Below are 14,277 nucleotides of genomic sequence, written 5' to 3'. Positions count from 1 at the left end.
GGCTGGTCTGCGATACATCAATTTCGGTGATGGGCGGGGCGTCAGTCTCGGACGGTCTTCCGCAATGGCTGCTCTGTCAGCGTCCGGCGTTTGGTGGCGTCTCACGCGGCCCGTCTCTTGGACTTCACGAGGACAGTTTTGGTCTCGACCCAGGTAAAGCGAAAGGATGGTCTGCAGGTCACATATTTGGGAAGGGAAGTGTATCGAGGAGGGTAAAGGGAAGAAAGTTCGGGACACTCGGTTTTCCCCTGCCCTGGGGAAGGACGAGAAAAAAGTTGGAACGTCGGATTTCCAGTGTTAGAATCCGCTCACTTCTCCTGAATTCCATGTCCTCATCCTACAAATCCCCCACTTCCATTCTTCCACTTAGGTGGCTTTTTTTCTTTTTCACAGTCAAAGCGGTCTTGATGCTAAAATTTAGGGAACTCGAGGCTCATTTGGGAAGAACGAGAGACGTGAGGCCCCATTAAGCGTGACTTAATTTCCCCCCAAGCAGATTTTTGCATTTTATATAGCTTTGCTAAATGGCCAAATGGCCACAAGACAAATCGTAGAAAACCTCTAGCCTAACCCATCTACAATCGCCGTCCTACTAGTGCCAAAGTCACTTTAAAGCAGTGCTTCTCAATTATTTTCTGTCATACCCCATAGGAAGAAGAAAGCATTTTTCGCGCCCCCCGCGCGACTGTAAATAGTATCTTTTTTTAAATAAAAACTTTAACGTGGGGGCCGGGCGGTGGCGCTTGAGGTAAGGTGCCTGCCTTGCCTGCGCTAGCCAAGGAAAGGACCGCGGTTCGATCCCCCGGCGTCCCATATGGTCCCCCAAGCCAGGAGCGACTTCTGAGTGCACAGCCAGGAGTAACCCCTGAACGTCACTGGGTGTGGCCCAAAAACAAAAACAAACAAACAAAAAAAAACAAAAAAAAACTTTAACCTGCAAAACAAAAATATATACAATAATTTGAGCTGATTTTTTAATCAGAGGTGATGTCTAGATCAATGGCTACAATGAGCACGTTTTGCAATGTATAGCTTTTTGAAGCAGGACACAGCAACTCTCAGCTCCAGAGACATACAGAGACATAACCACGGGGCTTTACTTATTATGACAGTGTTTGCTGAGGTCAAACGCGCCCCCTTTTACGGAGCCTTGTCCCCCGAGGGGGGGCGTACCCCACTATTTGAGAAGCACTGCCTTAAAGTCACTCTCTTGGAGCATCAAAACTTGGCAGGGAATGGGGAGGGGCTTTTAAGGAAACACATTTACCCACTTGGGATCCCCCATTTCTTATCCAGAAGGATCCTTTTCATCAACTCCTGCATTGGTTAGCTCCTTCCCCTCCCAGAATCTTTTTCCATGACCCACGTTTTCCGTGGTTGATGATGGACCATGTTATTTATTGTTCGTGGCGAGCACACTATTAGGTGGGAGGGGATATACAATAGACGACTATAATTTCTGAACGTGGCAGGTATGGAGGAAAAAGACTGGATTAGATGAGGTGACAGCACCGGGAAGGATTCTTGCAGTTCATTATGATTGGGTGTTCTTGGAGAAGTTTAAGGAGTAACTTTGAAGAAACTTTCCTTTAAAAAAAGAAATTATTACCAGTGGGAATGAGGGCAGTCGAATGTGAGGAGCTGGGAGAGGATTCCAAGGGGCAAATAATGGAAATGTGTCCATAAAGTGGGACAGATCATGGATTGAGCCATACCCCTTGGGTCTGCTAATCATTGGGTTAATTTAATGTGGGAGCTGGGCTTCAACAAAATAGAGTGGGATGTGGGCTAACGGGCCTGTGGACCAGCACACACAGCAAAGCGCCTTTGTTGAAGTAAGGTTGGAAAATGATGAGCTGGTCTGGGCTCTTGGCACCCCTTAATACTCAAACACAGGGCTGTTTCGAGTTTGAAAAGGGATGATTCTCGTATCTTCCTGGACCTGTGGGTTTCCTTTCCTAAACACAGGCTCCCCACTCAGGCCCCAGATCATAGGTTGTAATCTCCAACAGTCATTGCTTACTCCAAAATCCCCTTTTTCCTATCCATGTTCTGGGAGTATCAGTGAATAAATTAGTAGTTTTCTCGACACAATGAAATAAGTCTCTTAAAACAAGAGACTTAAGGATTTTTGGTTCTTTGGAGAGATTTCCTGAAAAGTAGCAGGGGATTGTGGAGTGTAAGGGAACTTTTTTTTTTTTTTACAAGTAGGAGGTCTTGTAACATTTTTTTGTATCTTTTTAATATTCCACTAGAAAGGAAAAGTTGAAAAATTGTTGCAGAGTGAATTCCCCCCCCCCAATTTTTTGTTTTGTGGTATTTTTTGGGTTTTGGTCTACACCTGGTGACGCTCAGGGGTTACTCCTGGCTCTGTGCTCAGCAATCGCTCCTGGCTTGGGGGACCATATGGGATTCTGGGAATCAAACCCAGATTTGATCTGAGTCAGCTGCATGCAAGGCAAACACCCTACTGCTGTGCTATGGCTTCAGCCCCTCCAAAAAAGCTTTTGAGTAGGCAGAGTGGAATAACATTAAAAAACCATGTTATTTTCTTTTTATTTTTTTTAAATTTTTTAAAATCATAGTGGCTTACATATCTTTCACATTAGTATTTTAGGTTCATATTAACATTGAATCAGGGGAATACCCACCACCAAATTTGTCCTTTCCCCTTCCCCGTTCCCTTTCTGCAACCCATATCCCCCCCCCCCGTCACCCCCCCCCCCCCCCGGCTGCTAGAGTAGGTGGTCCCCTCTTTGTCTAGCTTACTATCAGTGATCATACATCTGTTTGGTCCTGGTGCCCTCCCGTTTCCCCCTCTATTTGAGAGGCTAAGCTAAATAGATTGAGTTATGTGGTTTTGTTTGAGGGAAAGAAAAGCTATAGAATGGGGTAAAGATTATGCAAAAAAATAAATAAATAAAAATATGCTGAAAATGGGTGGAGTCCTTCTAGTGGCTATCAGCCTTGGTTTGAGAGAGGACATGAAAAAGGTAATAGAAATACAATAACAATACAAAATAAATGTCAAATTAAATATCCAGTGAGCCCTACAGCAATAAAGAGAAGCACCACACAGTAGTCTTGGTTCTGAATTTAAATCATGCCGGAGTGCAAAAAGAAAGAGAAAGATAAGATAAAATAATATAAAATAAAAAAAGGAGACATTAACTTCACTATCTCCACCAAAATAAGGACGTCAAAAAACAATCAATAAATATATATGTGAAAAAATGATTATTTTGTGCTTTTTTTTCCTTTTTTTTTTTCTTTTTCCCCCTGCATAGGCACAATAACTATTGGGGATATTACAGAGGGAATTCCCTTGGCCTAGGAGGTACAGGGTTTCTCCATTCCTGAAGTATACTGTCATGGGATTAACTATAGACTCCTTGCATGATCATTTACTCTCCCCTCGGTGCTTTTGTGGTGTCTGGAAGATTTCTGCTTCGTCATGGATGGTAAAATCAGACCTCTGTATCTAGAGATCTTGGTGACTGCGGAGCTCGAGGAATGGAGCTTATGATGAAGGCTTTCTTTGTGGTTCTAGCAGTTCTGCTTCTTCAGTGTCGTTTTAATTGATCTTCTGTAGTTGGTGTTCTTGGTCATTATGTTGCTCCTAGGATGGAGCCTGGGACAGAGTCTAACGTTATGTTTCTGGAAGACCTGTTCACTTGCGGTTGTCTCAGTCAGACCTCTGGAATTGGAGATCTTGTTTGTTGAACAGATTGTAGACCAAAAGCTAGGTTAGAGCTTTTTGTTGTTGTTGTTGGTCCCGGGATGCATACTGTCTAGTCCTGGTTGTAACAACCAGTCATCTGTATATAGCAGTCTTGGTTTTTGCACAGATCAAAGGGTGACATGTCTTCAGATTTTGTCTTATCATTGGCTGGTGAGGAAGGATAACTTGCTCTTAGATCTAGTTGTTTTCATTTTCTCGTTGTCAGGTTATCAATTTAGAACTGGCGTATGTTGGTGTCAGAGCAGCATTATGAATGCCCTGGAGGGACTTGGTTCCTGGAACTCTTGTGGAGAACTCTGTCGTTTCTATCTATGTCTGGGATCCAAGAGTCAAGGCTGGACCGTAGGTGCCTATTTCCCTGGAGTCTAGGTTGGTTCCACATGACATATAGTCAGGGTGGGAGATGTCTCTGTGTTGTAAAAAAGTATAAGTTCTTCTTATCCCTAGTAGATAAGAGCTTTTTTTTTTTTTTTTTTGGTTTTTGGGTCACACCTCACCATGCTCAGCAATTACTCCTGGCTCTGTGCTCAGAAATCACTCCTGGCAGGCTCAAGGGACCACATGGGATGCTGGGATTCGAACAATCGACCTTCTGCATGAAAGGTAAACGCCTTACCTTCATGCTATCTCTCCGGCCCCAAGAGCTTTTTTTTTTTACACGTACAATTTCCCCTATTTTTAATATGCCTTTGCAGGAAGAAGTGGTGCCACATTATATTGCTGGTGGATTTGGGGGTGGAGAGAGAAGAAAACAGACCCATGACAAAAATTAAAAAAATATATTCTCAGACATATCTAAAAAAAGAGTTTCTTAAAAGAAAAAAAAAAGGATTAAATAAAAGACATAATTAAAGGAATAAAGTGGGGCCGGGAGGGATAGCATGGAGGCAAGGCATCTATCCTTCCTGCAGAAGGACGGTGGCTCACATCCCAGCATCCCACATGGTCCCCCATGCCCATCAGGGGCAACTTCCAAGCACAGAGCCAGGAGCACCCTCCGAGGGCCGCCAGCTGTGACCCAAAAGAAGCACAAAACAGATCAAATCAAAAAACAAAAAGTAGAACAAAACAAATAATAAAAATAAATAAAAACGAACAAGGGGGGGAGAAAAAAAAAACAAAGAAAAAGGGAGAAAGTGTACAGGAGATTACATTTGGGGAGAAACAGTATAGGAGGTAGTGTTATATAGGTCTATACTTATGATGATAGTATAGGCTTCCCCATTGTCTTGAGATTTCCTCGTGAGGTGTGGGCTCCATGCAGGGAGGTCTTGGGTAGAGTCTTGCAATGGGAGTCCTTTTGGAGCTAATCCGGTATTAAGCCACAGTCCACAATAGGGAGAGGTGATTAGGTGGGCCACACTGCATGAGTCAGTCGGGGTGTTGGTTGTATTTTCTTTCCAGGAACGAGGTGTGAGTTTGAGTGGGTATCTCTTCACTTGGGAACTGGGTACTGGTTCGTTGGTGTAGGAGGTTGGTCTTGATGCCTAATGGGTTAAGAACTGAGGGTGAAGAATTATAACATGGTGGGAATATCGGGGATTGTATTAAGGGGTGAAGGGATAGTCAGGTTTCTGAGGGAGGGGGGAGAGGGGATAGTACATGGGAGGGGTTATATAGGGTATAGGTATGGGTTGTTTGTGGAAAAAAAAACATGTTATTTTCTACATAGCAACTCACTTCTAGGACCTTCATTTCTGTTGGGGTGACCAGCCAGAATCAGATGCCAGTTCCATAAAAGACAAGAGTTTGTTTATGAACAGGGTTTTCATTAAGCACTAAAATATTTTTTCAAGTGGATTCTTTCATATTGGCTCCATAATGCAGTCATTGTGGAGCAGTTTTCTTTTTTTTCTTTCCCCTCCCCCCCCCCACCCCCCCGTGGGCACCTAGGAGTGCCAATTAAGAAATTTTCAATGGCTCCCAAAATTGGTAAAATGGGTATTTGTTTTTATGGATTTATAATCTGGCACACTGTTCTTACTAGGGACAGTTTTGCCTACCAAGGGACAATGCCTGGTTTCCAGGTGCTACTGACATTTAGTGGCTAGAGCTCTTGAGTTGTTTCTAAGCTTTCTGTGGACACTTACTACCTACTCCAAATAATTGCCAGTCAGAAAGTACAAAAAAATGTTTAGAAAAATAAACACTTATGTTGTAAGCAGAATAGGGTATAAATAAAATTAAAACTCATGTAGAATGTGATAAGCTCAGAGAGAAATATAAAATAGCAGTTGGAGAGAAATTTTTCTGGGGGAAATCACGTAAAGCTTATTGGAAGAATAATTTTTTTCTTTTTACCTTAAGGCAAAAATAAAGTTTCTGTAAGTGGAGATGAAAGAGGCATTTCACTTGAGGTCACATGTAACATTGGAAATGTGGGAAACAGAATGAAGTTTAACTTGGTCAGAGTGTATTCCAAAGATTTGTGGTAGATGAGATTAGAAGGTAGATTGAGATTGGAATATGGAGAACTGGTAATCCAATACAATGATTCACTTGCTACATTCATTTGAGGGATGTCTTAGGACATGTAAAATCTGTGATTGGCTTTTGAGTGTGTGTGGGGTGTGTATGTGGTTTTAGAGCTGTAACTGGCAGTGCTGGGGGTTACTTTTAGGTTTACACTCAGTATTTACTCCTAGTGGGCTATTGGGGAACCTTATGGGATATCAGGAATAGAACCCCCGATGCAAGTACCATACCTACTGTACATCTCTCTGACCCCACTAACATGATTCCCCCACCCCCATATACATACACACACTTGACTCAGGAGTTACTCTGGGATCTGCACTCAGAAATTATTCTTGGCAGTGCTCATGAGACTATATGGAATGCTGGTAATTGAACCCAGGTCTGCCATTTGAAAGGCAAGGGCCCTACATGCTGTACTATTGCTCCTGCTCCTAGCTTTTGACTTCTATGTATCCAGTCAGTTCAACCATAAACTGATTGTATCCTCATATTGCCACACTTAATCTGTAGGTGTGCAAGTTGAGATTTTAATTGATGGGCAAGTTTGGGTCCTGTAGTTACTGATTTCTCAACTTATTGAGGTAATAAACCATTTCACATATTTTCTATCTTTCCAGAAAAGAAGAAAAGCCAGTGGTAGTTGAGACAGTAGAAGAAGTGAAGGAAGAATCCAGTCTTGTATGCCCACCCTTACGAAGTCAAGCATATATTCCTCCTGATGATCTCCAGTATCGTTTGGAATCTTGTGCCAAAGAAGTTTTTGGTTCATCTGTTTCTTCTAGCAATTGGCAGGACATCTCTCTGGAAGACAGTTATTTAAAATTTAATTTTCTGAAGCGATTAGCTGATGACTTGGGCCATGCAGTGCCTAATTCCAGGCTTCATCAGATGTGCAGCGTCAGAGATGTTTTGGATTTCTATCATGTTCCTATTAAGGATAGATCTAAATTTGATGACCTTCTTGCCAGTAATCTGCCTCCCAATTTAAAAATTACTTGGGGATACTAAGGAACTTGGAGAGGAATACATTGAAATCATCGGGCTCTCAATAAGCTTTTTACACATTTGGATACTTAACCATGGAAAGTGTTATATCTGTTCTCTAAATCTACTTTTTCTGTGAAAGAATGTTTTATCCTTTTTCCTCATATCATGAATTAACAGAATTTTCTTTTGTCACATTTGCTGAAACTTTTTAAGTAGAACAGATAATTATAAAAAATTTTTTTTCAGAAGCCTGTAATAAATAAATAAATAAATAGATAATAAATAGGTAGCCACAACAAGTTCACATGAGGTCTTTTCTTTTCAGAGGCAGAAAATAGTAGTTGCAAGGAAGTGTTTTAATCTTTTAGAATTATTAAATCTAAGGGTATTCTCTATAGTACATGAATAAACTAGGAAACAGAAGTGTATAGTTAAAAATGATAAGATGTGTGTGGTTTAATAGAAAAAGAGTTTGTTTTCACTTTAAATAGAAATAAAAATGATCTGCCCATTTGGATTAACCTAAGAATTAAAGTGAGTTTGTTTGGGTTTTTTTGTTTGTTTTTTGGGTCACACCTGGCAGTGCTCAGGGGTTATTCCTGGCGCTGTGCTGAGAAATCTCTCCTGGCAGGCTCAGGGGACCATATGGGATGCTGGGATTCGAATCACTGACACTGCATGCAAGGCAAATTCCTTACCTCCATGCTATCTCTCCGGCCCTAAAGTGAGATTTTTTTGAAGTGCTTTATATGTTAAAAACAAAAAGCTGTAACTGAAATTTGCTTTTTTGCCTTGCCATTTTTTTAAAAGTAACATAAATGTAAATAGATGCCAACTCTTAGTTGCTGTAACTTAGAAATTAGTTATGTCAGGTTTTATATATAACTGGATATTCTCTTTGAAGGACATGATCGTGGTACTAGAAGAGTTGAGTTACATGGCCATTGGATCCTGATCAGGGTTCCAGGTTCCCCTGATCTACATAAAAATACACACACAAAGAGAAATAAAAAAATAAATGGTATATTAAGGAATACTAAAAATTACAGTATTTAATTTCAGAATCAGAGTGTGGCCATAAGCCTGAGAGGAGGGACATAACAAGTTAATTAGGGTTGGAATAGTCATTACTTGGTAAGGTCTGTGGGGAGGATTCCGGGATAGAGATTTCCTGGAGTTTAGGTACTACCCAGATTCTGACCATACTCTCGTAAATTTGAGTGATAAGCTTGCACAGTATGAATCAGGTATCTGGAAGGGTTGTTCCTGAGTCTCCTGGCTCTTCATCCCATATTCTCTTGCCTCCAACCTGTGTGCCAGGAGTCTTGGTCTACACTCTTTTTTTTTTTTTTTTCATTTCTCTGATACTTTAATATTTTTCTCATAGAATAATTATAACAAAAATTATAAGCCATATTTTTCTTAGGAATTTACTCATCTTTATTCATGTATTTTTCTGTTAATTACAGAGTGAGGATGTGAAAAGTCAGGAAAGGCCTGAAATTAAAGATATTTGAATATAATAATGGTGAGAAAATGAATGTATCATATAATAAGCAGTTAGATGAAAAATAGTTGACATAAGAAACTCAACCATCAAAAACATTTTAACTCTATATCTCTTGGTGGTTTAATAAAAAAAATGAAAAAAGAAAGTGAACTAGTAATGATAACATACACTAATAATTATAACATTTAATTTATTATATTTTCAGACTTTGCAATTATTCTTAATATGCATTAACACACTTGACACAGAAACATTATAGATACTATACTTATATTTATTTCATACTTAAAAGATTTAAGTTATGGGAAAGTTAGCAAATTTACTCACTACTTATCACTAAAGAGAGTTGGGATTAAAATCCAGGCATTATTTTACTAATTTAACCTCAGAACAACACTTCAACTAAACGTAAGTTTTCTCCAGGATATTAATTGAACAGGGGGAAGGGAAAAAAATGAACAAAATAATGTTGGTCTACACTCTTAGTGGTTGTTAACAGTATTTAACATCTATAACACTTTAACTCATTTGACAAAACATCTTGTGATTCTTTTTTTTTTTTTTTTTTTTTTTGGTTTTTTTGGGTCACACCCGTTTGATGCTCAGTGGTTACTCCTGGCTATGCGGTCAGAAATTGCCCCTGGCTTGGGGGGACCATATGGGACGCCGGGGGATCGAACCGTGGTCCATCCTACGCTAGCGCTTGCAAGGCAGATACCTTACCTTTAGCGCCACCTTCCCGGCCCCATGATTCTTTTTTTTTTTTTTTTACTTTATTTATTGGTTTTTGGACCACAGGGTCCCTCCCAGGTCAGCTTCATGCAAGGCAAATGACCTACTGCTGTGTTATCTCTCTAGCCCCTATCTTGTGATTCTTTTGTTTTTGTTTTTTTTTGGGGTCACACCCGGCAGCGCTCTGGTTACTCCTGGCTCCACGTTCAAAAATCGCTCCTGGCAGGCTCGGAACCATATCGGATGCCGGGATTTGAACCAATGACCTTCTGCATGAAAGTCAAACGCCTTACCTCCATGCTATCTCTCTGGCCCCTATCTTGTGATTCTTTTTTTTTTTTTTTTTTTTTTTTTTTTGGTTTTTGGTTTTTGGGTCACACCCGGCAGTGCTCAGGGGTTATTCCTGGCTCCAGGCTCAGAAATTGCTCCTGGTAGGCCTGGGGGACCATATGGGACTCCGGGATTCAAACTTCGAACCATTGACCTCCTGCATGAAAGGCAAACGCCTTACCTCCTTGCTATATCTCTGGGCCCATGATTCTTAAAGAAGTTATTTCTGCATAACTTTGTTTTACTAGAAGAGAACCACATTTATATATATATATATATATATATATATATATATATATATATATATATATATATCTCACAGTTTGGCCATTTAAGTATCCATTAGCTTGACAAACCTGCAAATTGATGTACTTTGTGGTAATTAATTAAAAATCAAATTATCAGATGGTTCTGAATAACGAAGTAGGTAATTGTGGGGGTGTTAGGCCTAGAGGATAAATTTAAAAAGACAAAACCAAGAATGTGATCCAAAGAGTCCCTGCCACTATTCCCCACCTCCATCCAGAAGATGCCAGCCGAAAAGCTAAAGTCACACCCATCTAGAGACTGAAGGGACAAAGTAAGATCAAAGGATAGCACTGAATTGCCAATCATTCCCTGACTGTCAAAGAAAGTTATATATTGTAGCAACTAATGAGAGGCCTATGTCAGCTTTGTAGGAGCAAACCTGGTACAATTCAGAACTCACTTGAACCTTTTACTCTGCACTGTATTATGGAATTGCCCATAGCCTTTTCTGTATATAATGATTTTCCTTACAAGGTTCTCTGAGAAAGCCTGTTTTCGCTTTTGGACATATTTCTTTTTTTCTTATTGAAAAAAGTGAAGTAACTTTACTAGAAAGTTAGAATAGACAGTGAACCTAGGAGCCTAGGTGGAGTTCAGGACTTAACTTGCTCTGTAGGATCTTCTGCAGACTCATGGTTCCTAATTTCTGTGCACTTCTACCACCAAATAAAGTGGTATAGCTATCTTTTGTGATTGCTCACATCACAACCTAGCAGCGACAAAGTGATCAAATTAGGAATTACTTAAGTTCTAAACATGGCTAGAGAGTCAAATAGGAAGGAGGAATTGATACTACACAGGGACTAAAAAGAGGCAGTGCAGACAGTGCTGAGAGGGTGTAAGTGCTAGAGGATGGGCCATGTGCATTGTGATGCTGGGGATTGAACATGGGTCTCATATGCAAAGCATGTGCTCCAGCCCATTTGTACTATATTCCTAACCAAGAAGAAAAAATTTTCACCTTGTATTTTTTTGATCATTAGGGAAAAATAATAGGTTTGTCAGAGATGTGTACATTTACAATATAATATGCCTTACTTTGTTAACCCACCACTAGAGAAACTCCCTGAGGGGTCCTAACCACTCTTATCCCACTCCTACCTTCTCTGAGAGATCCTTAGAAATAAATTCATTTTAGAGACTCTCAGTCACAGTGTTCCTGTTGTATTGGCTTAGCGTAGTTAGGTTACAATAGCTAAGATGTTTGTATATGATTATCCTGGTTCTTCCTATAATTGTTAGTTTTTGACAATAATATGGAATGTGATGGAGAATCCAGACTCAGCCCATGAGGCTGTTTGTCTCCCTGATCCCGTGCTTTACTCTCTTAGATTTCACATGGCGAATTTCAGAAGTGAAGCCAGAGACAGTAGATAAATGCCTGCTTTGAATACAGCCAACCTTGGTTTTGAATGCCATGTTCACCCCCAGCCCATTAAAGAGTGTTTCTAAAAAAAGAAAGTGTTTCCTGAGCACAGAGCCAAGAGTAATTTCTGAGCACTGGCAAATGTCCCCAAAAATGCATATAGGTTTTTTTTTTTTTTTAAATATGAGTGAGTTTAGGGCCACATGCGCTTGGGCCTATTCCCAGCTCTCTGCTCAGGCACTTAGGATGCTCAGGAGACCATTTGTTGGGAACCAAACCCAGATTTCCTGCATGCAAACTGCTTATCCGTTTGAGATGTCTTTGGCCTTAAATGTCTCTGGTGTGGGGGTTGGAGGGCATAGTGTCTTTCAAGCAGTGTTCAGGTTACTCCTCTTGGTGATCTACTGTGTCTGGTTCAATACAAGGGCCTTTGGTGTCAGGATTATCTGGGCTGCCTCCGGGGCAGATTTGGTGATGCTTGGATTATGTGATGCTGTGGGTTAAACCAGGGTCAGCTGCATCAAAGTATATACCTTATATAGTCCATAAAATTCTTTTAAGTTATTTAAATAAATGAATTTTTGACTGCTTTTAAAAATGATATAATAGGGGGGTGGAGAAATAGCATGGAGGTAAGGCATTTGCCTTTCATGCAGGAGGTCATCGGTTTGAATCCTGGACTCCCATATGGTCCCTCCCTCCCCCGTGCCTGCCAGGAGCAATTTCTGAGCCTGGAGCCAGGAATAACCCCTGAGCACTGCTGGGTGTGACCCAAAAACCACAAAAAATAAAAATAAAAAATAAAAAATGATATAATAGATAAGTGACCCTGAGCTACATTTCTAGGATATTCTTAGATGATGCTGATAGGCTTTTGGAAAACACCAACCTAGGTACTACTAATAATGAAGGTAATGAGTACTGAAACAACTGGTAGCGAAAATTTAGGAAAACAATGTAAATTGAACATCCATCTGTAACTCTAGAGGGCACTATTGCTGTACAGTTCTAATAATAAATCGTATAAATGACCTTTAGTTTTCTTTTTCCCTTTTTAAAATTTAATTTTATTTGAGCTTTGGTTTTCTTGGTAAAACTAAATTAGGTATACATATACTGACATAACCAAACATGATGTCATAAGAAGGGTTTATATTTTTAATTAAATGCTATGTAAAAGCTATTATCAATTTAGCTATTTGTTTATGCTTGAGATCAGTAAGTATAATTCTATACAGCCTGCTAATAAAATACAGATTAAGAGTTAATAGAAGTGATGCATGCGCATAACTATTTCAGTAGCTTAAAACTTACTTTTAGGGGCCGGAGTGATCGCACAGAAGTAGGGCATTTGCCTTGCATGCAGACTACCTGGGACAAACCCAGGTTTGATCCCCAGCATCCCATATGGTCCCTTGAGCCTGCCTGGAGCAATTTCTGAGTGCAGAGCCAGGAGTAACCCCTGAGCACTGCTGGGTGTGGCCCCCAAAACAAAAAAGCTTACATTTAATGTCATTTTTCTGATTATTATAGCCCATTGGCCTTTGAAAGCTGAAAGCTATCACTTTTATCTTACCACTTTGATTACCACTTAACAATGAAAGCATTTTCTCTATATTTATTTTACTATATGTTCTCCTTGCCCCATCATAAAATGAACAGTTCTGCTTATCTTTAGTCCAATTTGATTTTTTTTTCCTTTGGCCACACCTGGCTGTACTCAGGCTTACACTGGCTTTGCACTCAGGAAGCACTTCTGGCAGGCTAAGGAGACCATCTAAGGTGCTGGGAATTAATCCTCAGTCACTTGCAAAGCAAGTGTAATCCACAGTACAATCTCTCTGGTACAAAACTTGATATTTGATCTGTGTTCTGTAAATAGATGTTACATAATTATTCAACAAATATTATATTACTGAATTTTTGTTTGGAGGCCATACCTGGTGGCACTCAGGGGATTCTCCTGGCCCTTCGCTCAGAAATCACTCCTGGCAGGCTCTGGGGACCATATGGGCTGATACCTTCTGGATTGGGGGGCGGGTAGTGGCAGGAACTCTTTTTCAGATCACATTTATTTAATTATTTTTTCCTTTTTTGGTTACACCATAAAGTGCTCAAGGCTTACACCTGGTTCTGCGTTCAGATATTACTCCTGGCAATGTTTAGGTAAATAGTCCCTATTTTTAAATCACAAACAGTTGCAGAGTTCTTAGAATCCTCAGACAAGGATGAGTATTGATAGTTGTACTTTGTCTCCAGTTGATATCAATAGGGATTTGTGATTATGAATCTCTTAAACTTGAATTTATATTTCAAGAAAAATGAAATAACATTTTATTCACTTTTATTTGTAACCATTTTAGGTGGTTTTGTTTCTTTAGGATATATTCAATTTTTAATGTATCATGGAATCACATTATATCTGCCTGAAGAGTTTTCTTTTTTTTTGGAAGGGGTCACACCTGGCTGCACTTATGGGAGTTATTCCTGGCTCTGTGCTCAGAATTCAATCCTGGCAGGCTCAGGGGGCCATACGGAATGCCACGATCGAACCTGGGCTGCTTCTGGGTCTGCCAAGGGCAAGGCAAATACCCACTGGTCCCTCCTTAATCTATTTTCAGCTATTCACTGAAAATTTAGCTGAATTCTAGTTACACCATGGCATTTCAAAGCACCAGTAATTTTTTTTGGTTTAAGGCAAATTAATTGATTTGTTATCAGCTCATTGATATGTAAGATCAATTACATTTGGGGGGTCACACCCGGTAGCGCTCAGGGGTTACTCCTGGCTTTAGGCTCAGAAATCGCTCCTGGCAGGTACAG

At 40.1% G+C, this 14,277-nt stretch overlaps 1 protein-coding gene across 1 annotated transcript; it reads left to right on the top strand.

Annotated features, from left to right (window-relative positions):
• Positions 1-46: 46 nt before the first annotated feature.
• Positions 47-7,393, top strand: MRPL50 (mitochondrial ribosomal protein L50). The gene is made up of 2 exons (XM_049770217.1): positions 47-153; positions 6,838-7,393. The coding sequence occupies exons 1-2, from the start codon at positions 65-67 to the stop codon at positions 7,226-7,228; spliced, it is 480 nt and encodes a 159-aa protein (XP_049626174.1). The 5' UTR covers positions 47-64; the 3' UTR covers positions 7,229-7,393.
• The last annotated feature ends 6,884 nt before the right edge of the window (positions 7,394-14,277 follow it).

Source organism: Suncus etruscus, chromosome 1 (genome assembly GCF_024139225.1).
Source record: "Suncus etruscus isolate mSunEtr1 chromosome 1, mSunEtr1.pri.cur, whole genome shotgun sequence".
NCBI lineage: Eukaryota > Metazoa > Chordata > Mammalia > Eulipotyphla > Soricidae > Suncus > Suncus etruscus.
Note: the sequence above shows the minus strand (reverse complement) of the source record. Positions and strands in the feature narration are given on the sequence as shown.

Excerpts from the sequence above, each read along its gene's own strand:
- MRPL50 (XM_049770217.1), top strand. The coding sequence starts at position 65 with ATGGCTGCTCTGTCAGCGTCCGGCGTTTGGTGGCGTCTCACGCGGCCC. Across the intron at positions 154-6,837 it reads CAGTTTTGGTCTCGACCCAG|AAAAGAAGAAAAGCCAGTGG; the intron begins GTAAAGCGAAAG and ends CTATCTTTCCAG.